Below are 23,110 nucleotides of genomic sequence, written 5' to 3'. Positions count from 1 at the left end.
TGATTCCATTGTTATTTTGAATAGACCATAGAGACTTATAAATGATATTATAATTGTAATTTATTATGGGACTTATTACAAAGACCCATATGCTCTTACTTAGTTTCAAATAAAGTAAAAGTTAGTTACACTTGTCAGAGTTTTTACCATTTAGGGTACTTCATTACACAACTGCCAATATCACACGGTTTGATTCTCTTGAGTCTGCGTCCTAATTCAATGTTGTACGAAAATGGCAGCACTATCGGGTCTTTCCCCATATCTTATTGGTAATCTGTTAATTTCCTCTATGACTTCATTCTCAGGATTTGTTTACTACTTATACTTTGTTTATATTACTTCTCGCAGAAATTCCCCATAGCTGAATTCCATAGAACTATATAGATTTTAGTATATATTTGTACAGCAACAATTAATTATGTACGGATAATTTAGGGTTTCTTCTAAATAACCAATATATATTTCTTTGTATTTTATTTGAAGTTATTTTCTTTTCTTTTTGATATGTTTGGATTAATTAATGATAATAATTAATCCTTAATCCAATAACAGATCTTTCAATAAATCTCAAGTCTGACTAACATAACTTCTTTAGCAACTTTTGGGCAACCTTAGGCCTTATTCATTTGAAAGATATACTCATTCAAGGGTGACATTGTCCAATCCAAACCTCCTCTAGTTCGTTTTACCCCTTTCGCAAAAGGATTTGACTTCTAAAATAAGCTTGAACTTCAGCAATCACTTCTTCCTTTGATTAAAATCTGTTCTTTGATTTATTAAGGTTTGCTAATAGCCAGTAGTCACTATAGACTAAATCTGAACAATATTATGGGAGGCGAAGCCATTCGAAGCTCAATTCATTCAATTGGCTATCCTTTTCATGGTTTTTTCAAATCCACACGCCAGATTGTCTTGAAATTTTGATACGTGGCGAGGTGACATCCTATGTCATTGATATATTGATATTCTCGAATAATCTATAGACAGAAAATATATCTTTGGATTTCTTCGTCATTCTTTTTAATCTGGCCCTGTTTTTTTTTAATTTATCACATTGTCGTATATTTGTCACATTGATCACATTTTTGTTCAGTTAAAATATTGAACTTATCTGAATCATGTAATAACTTTTCATGCAAAAAGTGATTTAACGAAAATGATCGAATGAAATGTTTGTTTTCGTATTTGGGCTATTGTTTGCGATCTGAGCCAACTTTTCTACCAGAACATTTAGAATTTAATTTTATTACACATAAATTAGTAATTATATAACTCAAAAAGTATACGATTCAATAAAAATATTTAGTTATAGAAAAATCCGTATTAATGACGATTTATCAATTATCATAGTGAGCATTTCCAATTCATTAGGTTGGTTGATTTAACTGCCGTCAATGTCAAGTTTTAAGATCGCAGATTCAACATCAAATGTCTTCGATTTTCATATATTATATTCTTATATCCAGATCTAGTTCTTTTATTGCCATAAATTGCTATGCCATGCATGAAGTCCCTCAAATATATGTCAAAGAAACACGTCAATTAATTTCTTAATTTATCATACCATGTTTATAAAATCTTTTTATTTATGAAATTTTTGTATATTAAAATAATTACAATTTAATACTTAATACTGTTAGAGCTATTTCAAGAAAATCATCAATATTCCTTATGTAAGTCTTTTGTTTTACTATATTTGTTTATATTATTTACGTTATATGCTTTACTATTATTATAAGTTTTTATCAGCGTCATGTGTAATACGGTTAATGGTTTTCTGAGCAATACAAGCAAACAAAAACACTTCATATTTGCACGGTGCTATTTAAAGTATTATCAAAGATAACCTCCTTAATTAAACGGAATTTTAAACATTTCATTTACACTGTTTCATTAATTGCTTTTAATTATTTATCATCATTATCGATATAATTTCGAGAAGTTTATACCATATTTGCGGCTAAATAAACCATTAATAACTATGTCAATGTCGGAATTACTCATTTATTATCGTTTTTTGTATATTAATTTAGACAATATCTTAAACAATTCTTATAGGTCCTTTCAGCACTGGATATTCTTCAACCTCCACACCTAGATTTCTTCCAAGAAATGTATCCTTTTTTCGCCGAACTATATATTTACGTTTAGGCAATTTACTTGGCAATATTTCAATAATTAACTGGGTTTTTTCGTCCAAGCATTTTGGGACGTAATTTATGAAAATGAGCGTTGATGTCTGGATAATTTCGTTTACATTATTACATTTAGCAAGAAACAAGAATATTACAGGAAAAAACATTAACGGGTACATTAGCAGACATTTTATTGGTTTGTTATTAAATGCAAACATATATTTCTTCAGTTACTTAATATATAGGAGGACATTTAATACATATTATGTTAAATACCTTTAGTATAGATTGACTAAGTGTTATATTGTCCAATAGTTTGATTGCTTATATATTTTGCCATAATAACTGTATTGTCAATGTTCCAAATATTGTTTCTTTTTTATTCGGATATCAGCAGTATTGGGCCAAAGTAAGTTTGAATGTCGAAAAAATATTATTAATTAATACAAAATACGAAATTATTAAATTATTAATACAAAAACGTATTTTTGAATAGTAGTGGCTTTATTTTTTTTCTATATATTCCTATTAAGATTTTCGAAAACATTTTTCACACTTCCTAAATTGCTTATATTAAAATTTCTATTATGAATACGACATAAGCTTCTTTAAATTTCCATAGTTTTGCTCTCTTATATACTCTATGCACTCTGCAAAAGAAGCGATACATAGCATGCTTATTCAACATTTTAACTATTCAACATTTTAACTAATGCGATCTAAGAGAACTCAGAGATTGTATTTTTAAACTGGATATAGATTTGTATTTAATGCAGTTTTCATTGAAATTCGCCATTTATTTGGGATCAATCTATTTCAACATACTTTAAGGCCTATCCAATTTGGCACTCAAAGAAATATAAAAACTAAATTTAGAATACCCACAATCACTAAAAATATCGTCTGTTGATGATGTTAACAAATTGTCGACAAGGTTTATTTATATATATTTACTAAATAATGAAGAAAATAAAGACCCTCTGTTAAGACTACTCACGATATTATAACAATTTCATGGTGGGCGGCATTGAATGAATAGCTTTTATTAATATTCCTGTCATTTCTACTAATAGAAATTTCATTATAGATAAGACGTATCATAATAATGATTATTGTTTATTATTTCTTTGTTCATTCGTATAGTTCCAACTTGTATGGATATTATTATAGATAGTAGTAGGTTAGCACTTGTACAACAATTATTGATCCATATGGGTGCCTGTAAATTAGGGAACATGCATAAATATAATCATTTTACTTTTCCTGCAGTATTCAAACTGGTCATCCCATCTAGTGAAAAATAATTTAGTATCGCTACATTAGTACGCTCAACGACAAAACTTTAGCACATCACATATTTTTCTTTATAAGTCTTAATTTAAATAAAATGGCTATTAATTTAAAGATGTTTACCGCGTAAAACCGTCCTTCTGAAATCACGCAAGAAAACTATAGCACAGTTAGGTAATTCAGTCTCTTCGGCAACCTATATGAATGTTTTTAGTATAATCTTCATTTATTTTTCTCCACTCAATCTTGGATAGAATTTTTTAGTAGTTCAACATTGTTTAATCGTTTAACATTTGATACACACAACATGCTAGCTTACAACTATAAAGTGCGCTGGCGACTTTAAAATTTAAATATAGTATTCTGAAAAGTAATCTCTACTTAGTTTTGTAATACAATGCTGTTCTCAGAGAGTAGTAGAGTAGTAGAAATACAGAATTGTATTTCTAATAATATAATTCTTTAATATTCTTCTGAACTAAATGTTTCTCCCCAAGTTTCCATGGTGTCTATGAAGTTATTTTTTCAGTTTCGGTATTTTTTTCCGCTAAGTTTATATACCACGAAGTGTAAGTAAGCATACAAAACGAAATCTTGTATCACTTCGTATATCGATATGATTTCGAGGTAATCGTGCTGCTCTTCGTTGGTTACTAGTCGTAGAACTTGCGTTAGGTTACTAGGTGGTTTTATATTTTAATGCAACCCCATATTTGCACCCCGTAGGTCCAAATTGACTTTATGATTGACTGATAAACCAATCTCCTTGTTTTTACTTCAAGTTGAGGGTATCTTTCGACTAACCAGTACAGTTGCTTGGCTTTGAGTCTAATCTGCCCTGCTTTTTGTTTAACACGATGTTTCCAATTTAACCTACCATCGAGATATATGCCGAAGTATTTAGCTAATTCTACTTGATGAATCGGGCATCCGTCAAGTAATATACGTAACGTTACGTAAAATTAACATAGATTTAGAGCTATTAAGCTGTACATAAATATCTAGTCCCTTTGTAGAGATCTTGTTGACTGCTACTTGTATTTTTTCTACATCTTTAGGAGAGATATATCTTTTTCCATAATAACTGTATTGTCGGCAAATGTTTCAAGTACTTTGGTTGATGGGATATCAGCATTATAGAGCAGATACAAGAGTGGTCCCAAGACCTCCAACTCCTCCTTTAAGTGTTGAGAATGCTCCTTCGTGTGAGACTCTAAATTTTCTTTGGAAAAGATATGATTCCAGCAGTGGACAGTAATTCTGCGGTAACAGTTTGCTCATTTTGTGAATTAATTCTAAATGTCATACCCGGTCGAAAGCTTGTTGCACGTCCAGGAATATTGCAGGGTAGTATTTCCTTTCTACGAATATATTTTCAACAACCGCTGTTGCTCTGTGCACTTGGTCGATTGTCAAGTGGTGTTGTGTGTGGATTATTTCGAAATCCAAACTGGAAATGGAGCCACTACTCTACTTCATCACTAATTTGGTGGTTGTACCTCTTGAACGGCAAACCTTTGACCAAATTCCAGGAAACTAGATTAAATGATGCCTTAAGTAGAAATTCAATATTTTATATATTTAGTAATATAAAACTATTTACTATCCCAGAATAAACACCTTTAAACTCCAGAAAGCGCCGAGTTATCGCAATTAACGTAAATTTAATAAATCCGTTATCAGCTACGGTCCGCACCTAATTTTAAACATTTACCTTTCCTCATTCATAGAGGATCATGAACCTTAATCGAGAAAATATGTTTAACTACGAATTAATATAACACCGGAGTCGGCGTCTATCTGCATCGCGACCGAGGATAACCGAAGCAATTAACATTGACAGTAAACAGTTTCGAATCAGCTGATTCAATTAATCTTCCGTAATTAAACACAACGGAGAATTCGGAAATGTAAACAGTAATATTTATTACGATAGGGGGATCTAAATATACTCTTATCTAATATGAAGCGTCCGCGGATGAATTTATTTTAAATCTATGCCGTGATATGTGGCGTCGTTTGGACCATTTTGATTAATCAATCTGGAAATAACTAACTGGAGGGTTTAGTAAATAGAAAATGAATTAGAGAGAATAGTCATCACTCTAAATAATCAAGGCGAAAATTACGCATGCGCATTTCGTTGTCAATCTTTTTTAATTAATTATATCTTACATTAGGTATGCTCAGTAAAATCTTAATTTACCAATTAATTTATTACTACTATTCTGTTATACTTGCATTAATACACTGGTAAGGCAAGGGATAAATACATGAGTATGTATTTCCTAAAATAAAATAAAACTAATCTACTTAAGCTAAAGTTAAGAATACTAAATAATTTCGTGTGGTTTGGTTCGCTTCAACCTTCTGATTTCCTGCGTGTTGTCCAGTAGCTGTATAGCTTCCACTTTGCTGTGATTTGGCAACCTTATTTCATGTTATAAGGTGAAATCTTGTATGACTTTGTATATCGATTTGATTTCGAGGTCATCGTGCTGCTCTTCGTTGGTTACTAGTCGTAGAACTTCGTATTGGGTGCGTTAGGTTACTAGTTCGTTTTATGTTTTAGCGCAAAACGATATTTGCACCCCGTAGGTCCAAATTGACTTTATGATTGACTAATAAACCAATCTCTTTGTTTTTACGTCAAGTTGAGGGTATCTTCCGACTAACCAGTACAGTTACTTGGCTTTTAGTCTAATCTGCCCTGCTTTTTGTTTAACAATTTAACCTATCGAAATGTATGCCGAGATATTTAGCTGATTCTGCTTGAATAACGTTACGTAAAATTAACATACATAGATTTGGAGCTACTAAGGTGTATTTTCCAGTCTCTAGTCCATTTGTAGAGATCTTGTTGGCTGCTATTTGTGTTTTTTTCTACAGCTTTAGGCAGATATATATCTTTTACCTCAATAAATGTATCGTCGGCAAATGTTTCAAGTACTTTTGCTGATGGGATATTAGCATTATAGAGCAGATACAAGAGTAGTCCCAAGACACTACCCTGTGGAACTCCAGCCGACTCCAACTCCTCCTTTGAGTGTTGAGAATGCCCCTTCATGCAAGACTCTAAATTTTCTTTCCAAAAAATATGATTCCCGCGGTCGACAGTAATTCCGCGGTAGCAATTTGCTCATTTTGTAGATTAATTCTAAATGTCATACCCGGTCGAAAGCTTGTTTTATGTCCAAGAATATTGCAGGGTGGTATTTCCTTTCTTCGAATATCTGTTCAACAACCGCTGTTACACTATGCACTTGGTCGATTGTCAAGTGGTGTTGTCTGTGGATTATATCGAAATATAAACTGGAAATCTGGTATTTCTATAAATATTTTAGTACGTTTTAACAGCAGTTTCTCAGATAATTTTAATATCGCAGGTAGCAGCGAAATAGACCTGTAAGATACAACTTCTTCTACCGGTTTGTCAGTTTCTTAAAGCATAATTATTCGAGCAACCTTAAGACATTCCAGAACATGTTTCAGACCCTAGCTGAATATGTGATAAAAATGATATTTCTGTTTAATTTGGTCATGTAGTTTTTGATTACAGTTATTTTACTTGAAAACTATTTCATTTTAACGGAAAGATGTTGCGACTATTTTAATATTATCAAAACCTTTAATTCCAAATATGTCATTCATCATATCCAACAGTTTGACATAAACAAATCGTTTTTTATTTCGAACAACCAAGTTTGCCTCATTGCCGCAATATAACATTTTCTTCATAAAGGAATGGCCAAAGGGTTGTATAACGTGGGGCAAAAACCCCGCTACCATTTTGATTGCTTTTTGTTGAATTGTTTAAAATGTTTGTTTGATGATGTTTCCAGCATGAATACCTCAGCACACAGTTATTTTTATTAGATGCAATGATGTTTCGTGAATTAATTGAGGATTTTGTGTTATCCAAAACCGACTGTTATGTTTATTGACGTGGCCGCTGAGAAGAAAATGCGCTTCATCGCTCATTATCAATTTAGACGAAAAATCTTCAATTTCACCAAACAGCCTTAGGATTGCATTACTATGCTCAACTCGTTAATCAGAATCTCTCTGTAGCAGTTTTTAAACGAATTGAATTTTGTACGGGAATATTTTCAAATCAGTTTTCAAAATTTGCCTTAAACTGCGTGCGGAAATGTGTACCACGTGTCCGAATTGATGTTTCTGGAGACGCAGCACTATCGCGCACCAGAGCCACATTTTCAGCCTTACGAGACGTCCGTTGTCTTCCAGAACGAGACCTGTCTGCTGTCGTATCGTACTGTCGAAAATTCGCATGTAAACGATCAATTGTGATTTTGTGAGGCACTGGACGATTAGGATATTTTTGACACAATTTCCGCTGAGTGACAATAATGGAACTATTATGTTCAATAAATATTGTCACTATTTCTCGTTCTTGTGGTGTATTTTTATCCATAATAAAATATGGACGTCTACACAAAACAATGGTTAAAGCGAAACTGAGCTACAGTCACATAACCAAGATGGCGCGCAATCATTGGTGGTTACACATTAAACCTTGCATTAAGATGCTTGTATTAATAGACCACGGTCTAGAAATATTGGAGGTTTCCTAATTTTAATAATTCATGGCTAGGCTACCTTCAATCTGTTTTGGGTGATCTTGCTTGAACTGTGAAACTTTTGCCCTAACTCCACGAAACTATACCAAGAAATGCTTCAAGTAACAATGGGACAATTCCCAACCCAACGCAATCTGTTTTCTTTTCTCGATAAATACGTTGATTCTGGTTAATTGAATGAATTCCAAAGAGAATAGCATTCTAACAACTAAAAACTTTTAGTTTAACGAAAATTGTAGTATGATATTTTATGGTATATTCTTTAAGACTGATATTCTCAGGTGATGACAGTTTCTGATTTGTTAACATTATAAACCTTCATTTATAAAATATAATATTAAAACGAGGGTAGATAGGCAATATTGTTTTGTGTCATGACTAATCTGATCAACGACCACTTCTTTTTCTTGTTATAAAGATTTTAAATCCAAGAAAATATATTTATCGGACTTGTCTTCCATATATAAAAAATGTTTCAGTGTGCTACTTTAAAATATAAACTAGGGCGGGCTTCTGTACAGAATCACGTAAAACGTTTGATATAAATATAAATCTTTCTTTGATAAATCCTCACGGCATCGGAAAACTGCCTTTTATCTTCCACAATATTTAAAAATACATCTTCGAACGTTTATCCCACTATAAATAAGTAGATATTTCGAAATAAACTTCACATAAAGCGTCGATAATAGTTATCCCTTCTAGTCGATAAAGGCATTTATTTACAATGCAAGTAGACAGTATTTGTTCATTTTATTATTGATTTTAAATCAATAAAAGCATTATAGGAAAGTATACTTTAAATAGTGGACGATTGCAATGGATTAGTGCATGTGTCACATTAGTCTGATAAGTTCTTTTTTTAGTTCAATTTTAAAATAATTCTAGCAAGAACACAGTATAATGCCATATCGGCTAAAAAGTCCCAGGTCTGGTCTATAATTTACAATAAAAATCTTTGTGATATTCATAGAACACCTGTTTATATTCAATTCGTCTTGTCATTGTTTTTTATTTAAAATAATGGAAGGTAATATAGGACCAAGTTTCAAAAGTTTTATCATATCGTAGATATTTGTTCAACAATCTATTTCATTCAAAAGAAAGATTTAGATAGTTTACCTACAGATTAATGTTTAAAGTCTGTATAGGATACGAAACCAAACGAAAAAACGTCAAAAAAATGATTATAGGTATTGATGATGATAATACATGACAAATTATGAAGAGAGTTCATTAATGTTTGCTGTGCTGCTTTTGATTATTATTCCATTGGACAAGGAAGATATAATCTTAAGGGACAATAACTGGCGAATAATGTGTGTAGATTAAGATTCCAATCATCATCATATAGGTTTCTTTAGATTTGAGTATTGTTACATTACGAGTATTTCTGCTTATATAGATTGTAGTTTTAAGATTTTTGGTAAGTGTAAACTTTTAGTAAGTTTTGTTCAGAAGAAGTAATATACTTTATATCATTCAAGGAATTGTCCAATGCTCAATGATCGACTCAGTGTTTGGCTTCTTGCTGCGATCTCAATTCCATATATTTTTAGCATTCCCCTATATTTTTACCTTAGGCGCTTAATTAGTCATCCGAAAGCTTTTAAAATTCCACTGCAATAGAAACAATACATCTATCTGAGTTAGAAGCCAGAAGAAGCTTCATCAGCTTCGAGAAGAAAAAATATAATCCTGATTCACGTTTCTCATAACTCATAATTTTAAGATGTGAAATTTAAAATTAGAAGATATTACATATGGCTGTGAAAATAATATATTACTTATTTTATGAATGAAAAGCTTTGATATATTAATTTCTAATTTCTATTCATTTATTTTTATCTTATTTTAAACAACTTTTGGAACCGTTGAACGATGACTTTATTAGATTTACTAGAAGTATCTGTAGTTAGATTCCGTAGTACCAAATTTACAGCAATATCTTGTCATCCGATAAGTCAATATATTTGGTTTAGTTTAAGTCCAAGTTGTTTTGATTCACTAGATATGTACTTTTTCCAAATTAGATGTCAGTATCGAAGCTTGCAAGGTATTTAACATTGTGCATTTTCCGTAAGGTAAAAATTACATGGATAGATTTTGTTTCATTGAATGTAATGCATCAAGCTTTCAATTACACAATTCAATTTCTATTTCATTAGTATACTGCTACTAATATTGAAGAGCTGAGTCATTATTTTTGGTTACGAAAGAAAAAAATGTCTAGAGAATCTATACAGAAAGACTAGACTATATGGAATTGAGACCAAAAAGTAATAATAGCAATCTGATTTCATAAAACAATCTCTTTCCAGTTTTCTAAGTTCCAGTCGATTCCAGTTTCTAGTCTTCAAAGTTTTTCTTTAAAATACTATTGTTATTTTTTTAAATATATTTTTAAAGTCTCCTTTTACTAACTATGGGTTTATCTGGACTGGGCCTAAAGTTTGACGTGGGCTCCGAACCACGGTAGCATTAAGCCTACCGACTGGCGAGTGACCAACTTTAGAAATCATCCCAGAAGACATCCGGTCTTACCCAGCCTGGTTACTGGCGTGACTAGAATCATTTTCCTTATCGGATTGTACACTCTTGGCTAAGGATAATCACAAATGTTAAACAATGACAAACATAAATTTACGACCATGTTTCAGCAGGATTCAAATCCGGCTATCGCAACAGTAGAAGGACCGCCCCATCGCCTTTACCACTGCGCCACCAAGCCGGCTAAAAAAATATTTTTAATATATTCTGGTGGAATTTTTTTCCGAATCCATGTTTTGCAACTTATATGAATTAAAACAATTTGTTAACTTATACCAACTCTTACATATAAAAGATCGTCAATTATAATAAAGAAACATTATCAAATTGTTTCTGCATTATCTAAAATCTCGGCCACTCGCTTTCATCTCTGTACTTGGTTCGATAAACTATATAAAAAGCCGTCCAACTGTCATCCGTAATAAATTTAAACAATTTGTATTCAACCGTCGCTCAACAGATAGATAAAGAGCCGATGGTTTCGTGAGTGTGCCTACGTACCTCGTTATCTGCGTCTGAATGTAAGCGTTCCGAATTTACAGATCACGAATCATTTGTCGAATTTTAAATTGTTTCGGGTGGTATATTCGGGTTATCACGGGCATGAGGTGTCGGCCGATTTTCCAACGTAGTTCGTTTACCGACGGCCGGTTCAACGGCTGCTCAATGCCGGGAGTTCACTGACTGAGCAGATAATGAGACGCTTCTGCTGTCATGACTACCTGGTTAGGTGAACGGCTCGGTTACTCTTCTCCTGTACGAGGGCAATTCGGGAAATCGTTCGCCCACTGACCTATTGAAGGACTTCAACTTTGAGTCTTCTTCGGATCGATTTATTATTATTAGTAACAAACTCATCTCAACTAATAGTTTCATTTCAAAACATGTGTAATATTTTGATTTTAATACTTCTACAATTTCTAGTGTTCGTGAACTGGTTTTGAGAGATTTTTTCGAATTCCTTTCTACTCTATCGAAAAAACGATATGTTTTTTTATATCTACGAGGCTCATTTTTGTTTATATTCACGAAAGTTTTTTATTATTTATATTTATTTTTTTTATAGTTATAATGCAGAATAACATAAGGTACTAGTACTTGCTATATCTTTGAAGTTACAGATGAATAATCTACTATCCTGCATTAAAAATACCATCATGATAACTATAATATTCGTCACTAAATCTGGTCGATTAGGACAATATTGGTCCCTATTGTTCAGACCGCTTTCTATGTTTTTAATCTATGACCTTTTCAAAATAGTTGAATTCGTTTTCCACCCAAAATATGGATCGATTGTCACATAAGTCTGTGAGTAATTCGTTCACCTTTTTTCATACGTCTAAACCATTTTAAACTGCGTTCCTGAATTTGTTACTTAATAGTACACTAACTATTGAATCTTCAACGAATAACTTCGTTTCTAACAGGATCTAGGAGAGAAACATGTAGAATTTGCTTTAAGCATCGCATTCGAAAGACCTCAAGCTTACAGATGTCAAACTATGTCGAAGTCTCTAAGCCATACAATAAGATTTTAGTCTTAAATATACTTGTAATATTTTCTCACTTCCATACACACACCATCTTAAAGATTTAAAAGTTCCAACAGCTTAGCTGATTCTACTTACAATTTCAGCAGTGTATGCTGCTTTATTGTTCTGTATGACTAATCCCAAGTACCTGAACTCCTGAATTTGCTCTAGCTGGATTTCGTTGAGATTTACAATAGCAGACCATCTATCACTTGCCTGTGGTTTCTTATTGTACGTATTTTTTAAATTAATTCGCAAGTCGTACAAATTTAAATTATCTTTTACATTTTGGACTACTTTGGATATTGCTTTCACCTTATTCACTATTTCATTTTTATCTGTTATAAAAAATAGCGATATCTGGAAAACAAAAAGTGATAACAGAATACACTATCAGCAAGAAATACTGAAGATGCAATAAATAGGATGAAGAATCAAGAGAAATCTCATAATAAAATGTTAAAATGTGAAAAAAAAAACATAAGAGAATGAGGAATTAAAACGAAGGTTAGGAGATTAACAGGAAATATTGAAAACCGAAAATGGAAATTAGATGGGGACTGATCCTCTCCAAAAGAAGTCTTTATAAGTGATCATACTCTTTCCTGAGACCATACCCAAAGAAATATAATGGTTTTTTGAATTAAATCTGAAAATTTAAAGGAAAACAACAAAAACATATTCAGGTGCAAACTTTAAGCAGGAATAAACATTTGTATGCCGGCTAAAAAAGTTTTTTGAGTTTCGTTAGGAAGTAAATGTAGAAAATTTGAACTGAAGAAATGAGTTGTTTCCACCAAAATATCACACTTGCTCATGTAACACAAGCAACGTCGTCCTTTAAATTAAGATACGAATTATTTCAATATCCAGATTATTCAACAGATTTAGCTTCCTCTAACTTCTAACTTTCCTCACACCTTACTTTTTTTCTATTAATCTCTTAGAACGTCAACGATTTACCCATGGGCAATAAGTATTATTATATAATTTCCGTTATATAATATAACCATCTTGACATATAGAAGATCACTACAGTAGGTGATCTGCTGTACAACTTAAAATCTAAATCTTATTCTAGATACCATTCTAACTTATTTTAAAGTCTATCCTAACTTATTCTATATACTATTCTAACTTATTCTAGTGATTATTAAAACTATTTGGGTCTATACACTACACTGTCATCGCGCACATTTAACTGTTTGACGAGTGCATTGGGATGCACTAAGAGCCTTTCAGAGTACTTCGCACTAAGATTCCGAATCACACTCGTCATGGGTTCTATGTGGATATCGCGTTGTATCGGTTTGTTGGACACGTAATATGGGGCATTGACGATGACTCCCAACACTTTATTCTGAAACCCCTGGAGGATATCTATGTTAAATTTGCCAGTAGTACCCCACAGTTCAATACCATAGGTCCAATTAGCAAGTTAACTATAACCAAATTTATGGACTTCAGTTAATAAATTCGACCTTGGAGTTAGTTACTCTTGATTTTCTTGAGACAGTATCATTCAAAAATCAATATTTTTTGTTGTGTTTAATACTCTAAAGTGCTACACCTGTTTTTGTGTGGTAAATACATATTTTCATGGTATGTAAAAACGGAACCCTTTTGGAACGACCTTTGTATTGTATGACTGATTGTTGCATGTTGTTCGCAACGATTCTCGAAATCTCCGTAATTGTATCTCGTTCTTTGACATGTAAAGCATCGTTTTTTTTTCAGGTTGTTTTCGGTATTGTAACATGGGGGATTGAACGGACAGTAACTGTTCTTTTTTTGTGTAGGTGCAATGTTATTCAATAAGCAGGCGGTTTCATGTACAACCTCAGTGAAATATCACCAGTTTTTTCCTCTAGTACAATTATTCATCAGAACGAAACATGACTGGATCAAAATATATATGATATTAATCATCATCATCATCGTTGCCCAATAATTTTTTCGCTGGTATTTATCATGTAACCGATTCCATGAATTAAAGTGTGATAAGAATGGCCATCTGTTGAACAAAGACAATGATTCTTGGTTTTTCATGGTTAATTGTTGTTTAAAGATTGTCGATAATAACGACTGTTATGGATATCTTGTAAATAGTTAATATAATAAGTTTTTTTTATTTGTTTATTACATTATTACTAGTAGTTGTCGATTAACCTACAATTTGTCTTTACAATAACTTAAATCTAGGTATATATCTAGGAAGACCCATCAGCCCTATTTTAGTCTCTTGTGTAATAATATTTATGGGTTAACACTACTGGTTTTCTATTAAATGCATCTCACTACACTACACTACATAAGATCAAATGGTTTGATTCTTTTAAGCCAGTCCTGTTCTGGTGTTATCCAAGAATTGAGTTTGAATTCGATTTTGACATGAGAATAGAGTTTCTTCTCAAATCTCCTTACAATTCTCTGAATTTCCCGGGTGATAGTCGGTAACTGACGGTCTCGGTGTAAGTAATCAGTCCTGTGGTACCTAGATGCACCTACTATGGTTCCCAGGACTTTGTTGCGGATAAAAATAAATAAAATATATGAATGTGTATAATAACTAATAGAATAATAATTAATTATTTAATAAAAATAATAATATCGATATTTTGGGCCGATCTTTTTTTGACCGCTATATCGATATTTTTCATTGTAAGCCGATATTTAAAAAACAAATTAAATATATATAAGCAACTATTTAATTATTTTTAATGAACCTTTTAAATTCGTACTTAATTTTAAATGTATAGTTATTTTGATATTTATATTTCGGGAATTGGCAACACTGTTGTCATGTGAGTCCCTCTGACGATTTCATCGTAAAGTTTGACATTTTTGACGATATACGTACTCAGAACGCACGGACGCTATTTGTTTATTTTATATTTAATTCAAAGTTTCGTCTCAACAAAAAATGGAACTGAATCGGGAACATTTTCGTGCGATGATTTTTTACGATTTTCGACGTGGATTATCGCAACAAGAGTGCATCAATCAACTTCATTTGACTTTTGGCGATGAAGCTCCATCAAAAACTACCGTGTATCGCTGGATTAGTGAATTCAATCGTGGTCGTAGTTCGCTGTCGGACGGGTTTCGTGAGGGTCGATGAAAAACGCAGAAAACATCGATACTGTGTGCGAAATGATTAAGCAAGATCGTCATATCACCTATTGTGAGATTGAGGCATTTTTAAGCATTAGTTCCATCAGCATATAAACGATTTTACATGAACACTTAGCTGTGTGAAAGTTATGTTCGCGTTGGATCCCACATAATTTGACAATCGCTCAAAAAAGGCTCGTGTCGATTGGTGCAAAGAAATGCTTAAGAAATTCAATCGCGGTGCTTCGAAAGACGTTTATAAAATCGTGACAGGTGATGAATCATGGATATATTCGTATGAGCCCGAAAGTAAGCAGCAGTCGACTGTATGGATGTTCCAAGATGAACCAAATCCAACAAAAGTTGTTCGCATACGAAGCACTTCAAAGAAAATGGTGGCCTATTTCTCGGGAAAACTGGTCATATTGCAACAGTGCCTCTAGAGGATCGTAGAACAGTAAATTCCGATTGGTACACAATCATTTGTTTGCCAGAAGTCTTCGGTGAGGTAAGAAAAACAAACAAGAGATTGTTCTTCACCATGACGATGCGAGCTCTCAAACAAGGGCATTGCATTGCATTTGAGCACTCAAAGCATCGAATTGATGGGTCATCCGTCGTACAGCCCTGATTTGGCACCCAATGACTTCTTTTTGTTCTCATTCGTGAAGAATAAACTGCATGGTCAACGATTTTCATCGCCCGAATAAACTATTAGAGCGTCCAAAAATCATGAATAAATGCTTTGAAAATTGGTTTAAGTGTATGCAAATATATTCGCAGCTTAACTATTTGTTTTTTTCTTATTCCCGAAATATAAATAGTGACCCTCGTATCAATATTTTTTTGAAAATATCGTTTTTGATTTATATGGATATTGTTTAAAATATGAAAATATGAATATTCTTCTCGGTAGCCTACTTCCTACGATACTTTCTACCTCCTGATAAATATGCAACACTTCTAAGTGTGTGTATCTTCACTGTGTCCCTTCTAAGCCGATTTTTCTATGGTATATTTCTAGAGAAATAGTAAATAACTTATACCGTACAGTATTATTGTTTAATCGTGATACCGTTGAACTACGTTGATCTTTTGTTTATTGTCGTACATGTACCATCGTCATTTAAATTTCCTATACGGTATCGTCGCGTTTACGCCTCGATCTCCGCTGAATGAACGAACAACGTACGTCGCTGGGGAATTCGAGTGACTTAATAAGGCAATTAGGCCGGACGAACGTTGGACGGAAGTCGTAAATTAAAAAGGACGAGAGAAGCGCGCGAACAATCACCCCAGCGCACGCCCTTTAAGGTTGTCGCTTGCTGGTGATGCGGAGTAGGGGGGTTGGGCTGGACAGACAGTAGCGACGACGTGAATTGTCGGCGTACTCTTACGTTTTTTATTTATTTTTCGTCCCGTTTGCGATGGTAATTCGACAATTTCGCTGGCCGGCGTAAATACTTGAAAACTCGTTTTATTTAAATTAAGTTAATGTTTTCGGTTGTTACCGTTTCGTCACCCTTAACGTTATTTTTTGAAAATAACCTATTTTTTATATTTATTTATTGTATTGTTACTAGTGTGTTGCTAGTTGACTTTGTAATAATTTAAATCTAAGAAGTCAGTTGAAAAGTCCCCGGTGATAAGTTCAAGGGTGATACACTGATTATAGCGACCCTCCGGCCCTTTCGATACCATTTTTTAGTACGATTTATCCTTTGCTTCAAAATAGGCCCCAGTTTCGGTGATCACCTCTTCATTCGACGAAAATTTCTTCCCGGCGAGTATTCTTTTGAGATCTGAGAACAGGAAATAGTCGCTGGGGACCAGATCTGAAGAATACAGTGGATGAGGAAGCAATTCGAAGCCCAATTCATGGATTTTTGACACGGTGCATTGTCTTGGTGAAGCAGCACTTTTTTTATTCAAATGCGGCGGTTTTTCGGCGATTTCGTCCTTCAAACGGTCCAATAACGCTAAATAATAATCGCTGTTGATGGTCCTTCCTTTTTAAAGGTAGTCAATGAAAATTATTCCATGCGCATCCCAAAATACAGACGCCATAACCTTGCCAGCCGACCGTTGCGTTTTCCCACGCTTTGGAGCGGGTTCATCGTGTGCAGTCCACTCGGGTGACTCTCGATTGGACTTCGGAGTGAAATGATGGAGCCATGTTTCATCCATTGTCACATGTCGACGCAAGATACTCAGGTTTATTACGCTTGATCATCTTCAAACACTGCTCCGAATCATCAACTCGTCGTTGTTTTTGGTCAAAAGTGAGCTCGCGTGGCACCCACTTTGCACAGAGCTTTCTCATACCCAAATATTCTTGAATGATATGATGTACACGTTCAGTTGATATCTTTAGAGCATCTGCTATTTCATTCAATTTCAATTTACGGCCATTCAAAATCATTTTGTGGATTTTCTTTATATTTTCGTCGATAACAACCTCTTTTGGGCGTCCACTGCGTTCATCGTCTTCGGTGCTCATTTCACCACGTCTAAACTTAGCATACCAATCCTTGATGGTTGATTTTCCTGGGGCAGTGTCCGGAAACTCGGCATCAAGCCAAGTTTTCGCTTCAACTCTCTCTTTCAACCTTCTCTCTTCTTTTTCCAACTCTTCAACTGAACAACCCCATAATTGAAATCCGGATGTCCATATTTTTCTTTACAATTATTTTTTATCTTATTTTTTTTTTACAATTAACCAATATATGTTCCTATATTTTAACTCCAGTTTTTACTTTTTCGTGTTTCCTTCCTATTTACATGTTCTTACCAGGGAAGTTTTGCTTCAAAACTCTACTCTTTTGAAGTACTTACACTTCATTAGAAATGTAATAGAGAGCATGTTTATTTATCTTATCCTGATTTTTCGAAGGAACATTAATTTCTTATTCCTTATTTAAGTTAACGTTCAATAAATATTTTGTAGCATGTTAAGTTCACAACGATACGTTCTTATTTCACAAGTTTAGGCAGTTTTAGTCTTTTCAATTCTCGAGCATCTTCTCGATTGTCGTAAATCTCCTCAAGTTATCCTCAACTACATTAGGTGGTTATGTATGTATTCATTTCGAATAGTTTTCGTTTTATTAACATTGCTTCAAACTATATTTTAGTCTAAAACATTTGAATATTTATTTCCGACGTTTGATACCATATATTCATGAAATTTGAATGTTTGTATTTTGTATTTAGTGTAATAAGTGGTTTAAAATAACTAGTAACATTAGTCATCATAAATATACCCATGAAACCAATGTTCTACGAATTATACAAATAGTACTATTTAAAGTTATTATTAAATTATATATATTTATATATATATATATATATATATATATATATATATATACTTTCTAGTTAAAATAACTTTTTTATTATTTTTAATTCTTGATACATCTACATTGACTTAACAAAATCTTTACTAGAATATTTTAAATTTTAGTCTTACCCATATTGGTTCTCTATTTTGGTTTATATTATTTTATATTATTTATAGTAACACGAGATCTTTCATGGACTTCATATTCTTGCATAAAGACCCTTGTCCCTGGAAAATGATATTCCGCTAATTATACAAAGAATATCATTTAAAGTAATTATTAAATTAGTTAAATCTTATCAATATATATTTATTTTATCAATCAAAATAACTCTGTTGTTTCTGTCAGAAGACTTTCTTGTCATGTAATGAAATGATGTCATTTAAATTTAATATTATAAACACTGAAAATAACTAAAACTTCTATTATCTATTGTTATTTTTCTTAACAGTACTCTACAACAAGAAATGATTTTATTAAAGATACTTAAATAGTTAACTTTGTTAAAAAACATTATTTCTCATGAAATTAATGGACTTTATTTGTTGGAACAATGTTATTAATTATCAAAAATTTGTATATAACAAAATCCAATCGCAATTGACGTCCTGCCCGGCATCTAAACCAGATCAGACGGTGGATTCGTTCGAAATCTCTTTTTGTCACGTTTCGCCAGGAACATTTTTAATCGATCGCCGATGAAGTCGGCCGCGGAAAACAGACGCTATCCACGTCGTTCGTTTGTTTTTCATTATAAACTACAAGACTACTTGTACAAAAACAAAGGTCGAAGCATTTTCGACATTTTTCATGTTTTATCGATGAGATTATGGAAGAAACATGTTTTATTGTCTAGTAATATAAATTTGATGCCGGTTTATCCATGACTACGACATCTATAATACATGAAACTTTTAAATTAACATTCGTTACAATTTTCTCTCCCCCAAGGCGGAAAGCTCTCGAGCTTATACGGCATGGCGTCATATATAAGCAATGTTATTCTTAAAAAAATAAAGCCCGGAAATACCAATGGCATTAGAAGGATATCATAAAAAGCTTCTGATAAAAGGGGACCTGGATAATGCACTTTATAAGCTCAACAAATAGTTGTGTCATACGCTAGTCTATAAGGTTGTTTTTAATTTAGCTATTATTGTAAAGATACAGTTAAATCATAATAATTAATAATCATTTTAATTAATTCTTTGAATTTTGGGCATCAAAGGTTATCAGTTCTTGTTCATTACATTTACCTATTAGTTGAAAATGCATATATAAAATATATACTTGTACATGTATATATATATATATATATATATATATATATATATATATATATATATATATATATATATATATATATATATATATATATATATATATATATATATATATATATATATATATTAGTAAGTACTAACACGAAATAGCAAACAGTAGTTAGGACGAAACTGTCAAGTTTTATATATACTTAAATCTTGATTTCATTCATTCATTTGTGAACTGAAACTGAAACTGAAATCGCACAGTAAGTATCTTCTTAGCACATAAAACTAATCGTTTTAACCTTCTCATCATCTATTTTAGTCAATCAGATCACCTGAATATTCTTCATGCTTTTGTATCCTGATTTCATGAACTTTTTAGTGACATACATATTTCACCATAATGTTTGCTATTATTCTTTTTGAAAAGGAAAAGTAACAAGGACTATATCAAATGTGTTGATCAGGTTTGTTGACTGTTTCTCAACGAATTTAAAAAATACTTCTATCGAACCAATAATCCAAGACTTTCTCTGTTCGAATGCCCTTGCGTGTTAGCTAAATCAAACCCAAATTAGTTGTTCTGTTATTTTAATATAATTTATTCACCATATATTAGATCTTTTACTGATGTACAATGATTCGACAGACATTGTTTCTTGTTTAGAATTAAATATATCAGAGGATATATAAATGAACAATTTTTTTATTGTATTTTTTTAATAAACTTAAATTAAAATTATTAGTACACTTTGTACAATATATATAATGTTTACATTTAGTATATCGCTTTTATGTTGATGTGATTTGTCTCATGTGGCAATCTTGGATATCTTCGTGGATTCATTTGATTTTGAGGCCATCTTGCAGTTCGTTGGTGTTGATATTGAAGTACTACATCCATAAATTGTTCATATTACCAACTTATCGCACGTATTGTGGTACGTTTCAGATACTATTTACACAGAATATCTGCCTGATAAATCTATTGTTTATTTTTCATTGTTGGTTTCAAATAAATCAGTTTACTGTTATTGCAAAATTCCAACTGTAAACCAACACTGGCTTGTAGAATATAATATTTCATAATCTTACGAAAGTTTATGAACATATCTTGACATACATCATAGTTTTCTGACCTCTGATCAGTAATGCGACTCGTACGTACCACTCGAAATAACTAAAAAAAGAAATCCAGCCGCATAGAAGGCGTGCATAGGCGAAAATCGTTGCTGTTACAGCGCACAGCTCGGACTTTTTTCCATCAATACTTCGCAGAAATCTCACGGAAAATTTATAACAGTACCCCGGCCCCCAACACGGCTATCTTGGGCAGGTTTTTATGCAACTCGCGAAACGTTCACACAGGAATATCGGGAATGTAAGAGATACCGCAGATATTAATATTACACCGTATTATTGCCGTATTTTAGTGTCAATTTATGGACACAACAATGCAACGCAATACCGGACCCTGATCAAGATTAATGGTCGCCGTACACGTTTCGCATTGTCGGAAGAAATGCGTCATAGTCGACGACTCAGTTAGCATTTGGCGAACTACGAACCGAACGCGGTTTGGCATGTTAACAGTTCCTTATCATCTCGTAAATTATTTTCAAAATTTCCACTTGTATGTAGAATTTGATCGATAATTATAGTTGCATTTCAAGCTAAACATAAATTTTAAAAATGGCTGCCTGAGTTAGAAGCTATCTCTTCAATGACATTATGTCAGTAGGTTTGATGAATTTGTGCTAAAATATACATCGTTGCCTGCTAATTCACGATTTCACGATTTTTTCGTTAAAAAAACACATACACATTGTGCATGCTATATCGAAAAAATAGTTTAACTTTTTAGGCAATACGACAGATGCGATAAAACTTCCAATTCAAGTGATTTCAAGACCTGTTTAACTAGATTTTCTGTACGAGACAGCGCGTTGTCATACTACCAAATCTACTTACCATATCTTTGCGCGTATTGTGACAGCTTTTTATCAAGGCACAATTGAAAAGTCCCCGGCCTACCATAGTAAAACACATTTTTTGCCAAAATTGGTTTTTTTATTCAACAGAGTTCCCTTCAATGGTGATTCACTGATTATGGCGACCCTCCAATTTTTCGATACCATTTTTGTACTACGATTTGTCCTTTGCTTCAAAATGGATCTCAGTTTCGGCGATCACCTCTTCATTCGACGAAAATTTCTTCCCATCGAGCATTCTTTTGATAGCTTAGGAAATAGTCACTGGAGGCCAGATCTGGAGAATACGGTGGATGAGGAAGCAATTCGAAGCCCAATTGATGGATTTTCGACGCAAAAACTCGGATTTATTACGCTTGATCATCTTCAAACACTACTCCGAATCATCAACTCGTCGTTGTTTATGGTCAAAAGTGATCTCGCGCAGCATCCACCTTAGACAGAGCTTTCTCATACCTAAATATTCGTGAATGATATAATGTACACATTCAGTTAATATCTTTAGAATATCTGCTATTTCATTTAATTTCAATTTACGATCCTTCAAAATCATTTTGTGGATTTTTTTAATGTTTGTCGATAACAACCTCTTTTGGGCGTCCACTGCGTTCACTGTCTTTGGTGCTCATTTCACCACGTCTAAACTTAGTATACCAATCCATGATGGTTGATTTTCCTGGGGCAGTGTCCGGAAACTCGGCATCAAGCCAAGTTTTTGCTTCAACAGTATTATTTCGCTTCAAAAAGCAATATTTTATCAACACACGAAATTCCTTTTTATCAATTTTTTTTTACAATAACAAAAATGCTATAATTCACAAACTAATGATCCGACAGCTGTCAAATTTATACACGAATCTTTTGAGGGTGGAGGGTTGAGGGCTAACTAAGAAACATATGGATTTAATTCTAGTAGCGCCATCTATATGTCAGGACGGGGTCTTTTCAATTGACCTGTTATTAACTATTTCTCCAGGTTTCAATAGTTCATAACATACAACACCAACCTGGCCCCCCACACAAATGATAGTCACAATGGATGGATGGTGGATATAATAGTTAGATGACACAAACTTCAAGAGCTGTAAAATTTATAATGGAATCGAATTTCCAAATCCAAGCCACCTAAACTTATTTCATACGAATATCGAAGAAGGTTTATTAAAAATTGCCAGAAAGTGTTAAGTTTTATTTGTTAATATTTTACCGATAGGCTTCATTTAATGAAAAAATTCGATATATCTCTCAGAATATATTTGCTTCTTGACTATACAAATCGTTGATT

The 23,110-nt window shown here is 32.9% G+C and overlaps 1 protein-coding gene across 5 annotated transcripts in view; it reads left to right on the top strand.

The window, feature by feature from the left end:
* The window catches only part of nmo (serine/threonine-protein kinase nemo), a 326,764-nt gene that overhangs the window by 250,020 nt on the left and 53,634 nt on the right, over positions 1–23,110 (top strand). For all 5 annotated transcript variants that reach the window (XR_013004631.1, XR_013004630.1, XM_076397228.1 and 2 more), the window contains exon 4: positions 2,059–2,114. Coding sequence is in view for 3 of the 5 variants with exons in the window: in XM_076397228.1 (XP_076253343.1) it covers positions 2,059–2,114 (56 nt within the window). In the remaining 2 variants the exon portion in view is untranslated. The remainder of the gene's footprint in view (positions 1–2,058; positions 2,115–23,110) is intronic.

This window comes from Rhynchophorus ferrugineus, unplaced genomic scaffold, assembly GCF_030347505.1.
Source record: "Rhynchophorus ferrugineus isolate W39M unplaced genomic scaffold, kcgeb_rfMv2 rfM2, whole genome shotgun sequence".
Classification (NCBI taxonomy): Eukaryota; Metazoa; Arthropoda; class Insecta; order Coleoptera; family Curculionidae; genus Rhynchophorus; species Rhynchophorus ferrugineus.
This window is presented reverse-complemented; position numbering and strand designations above follow the sequence as displayed.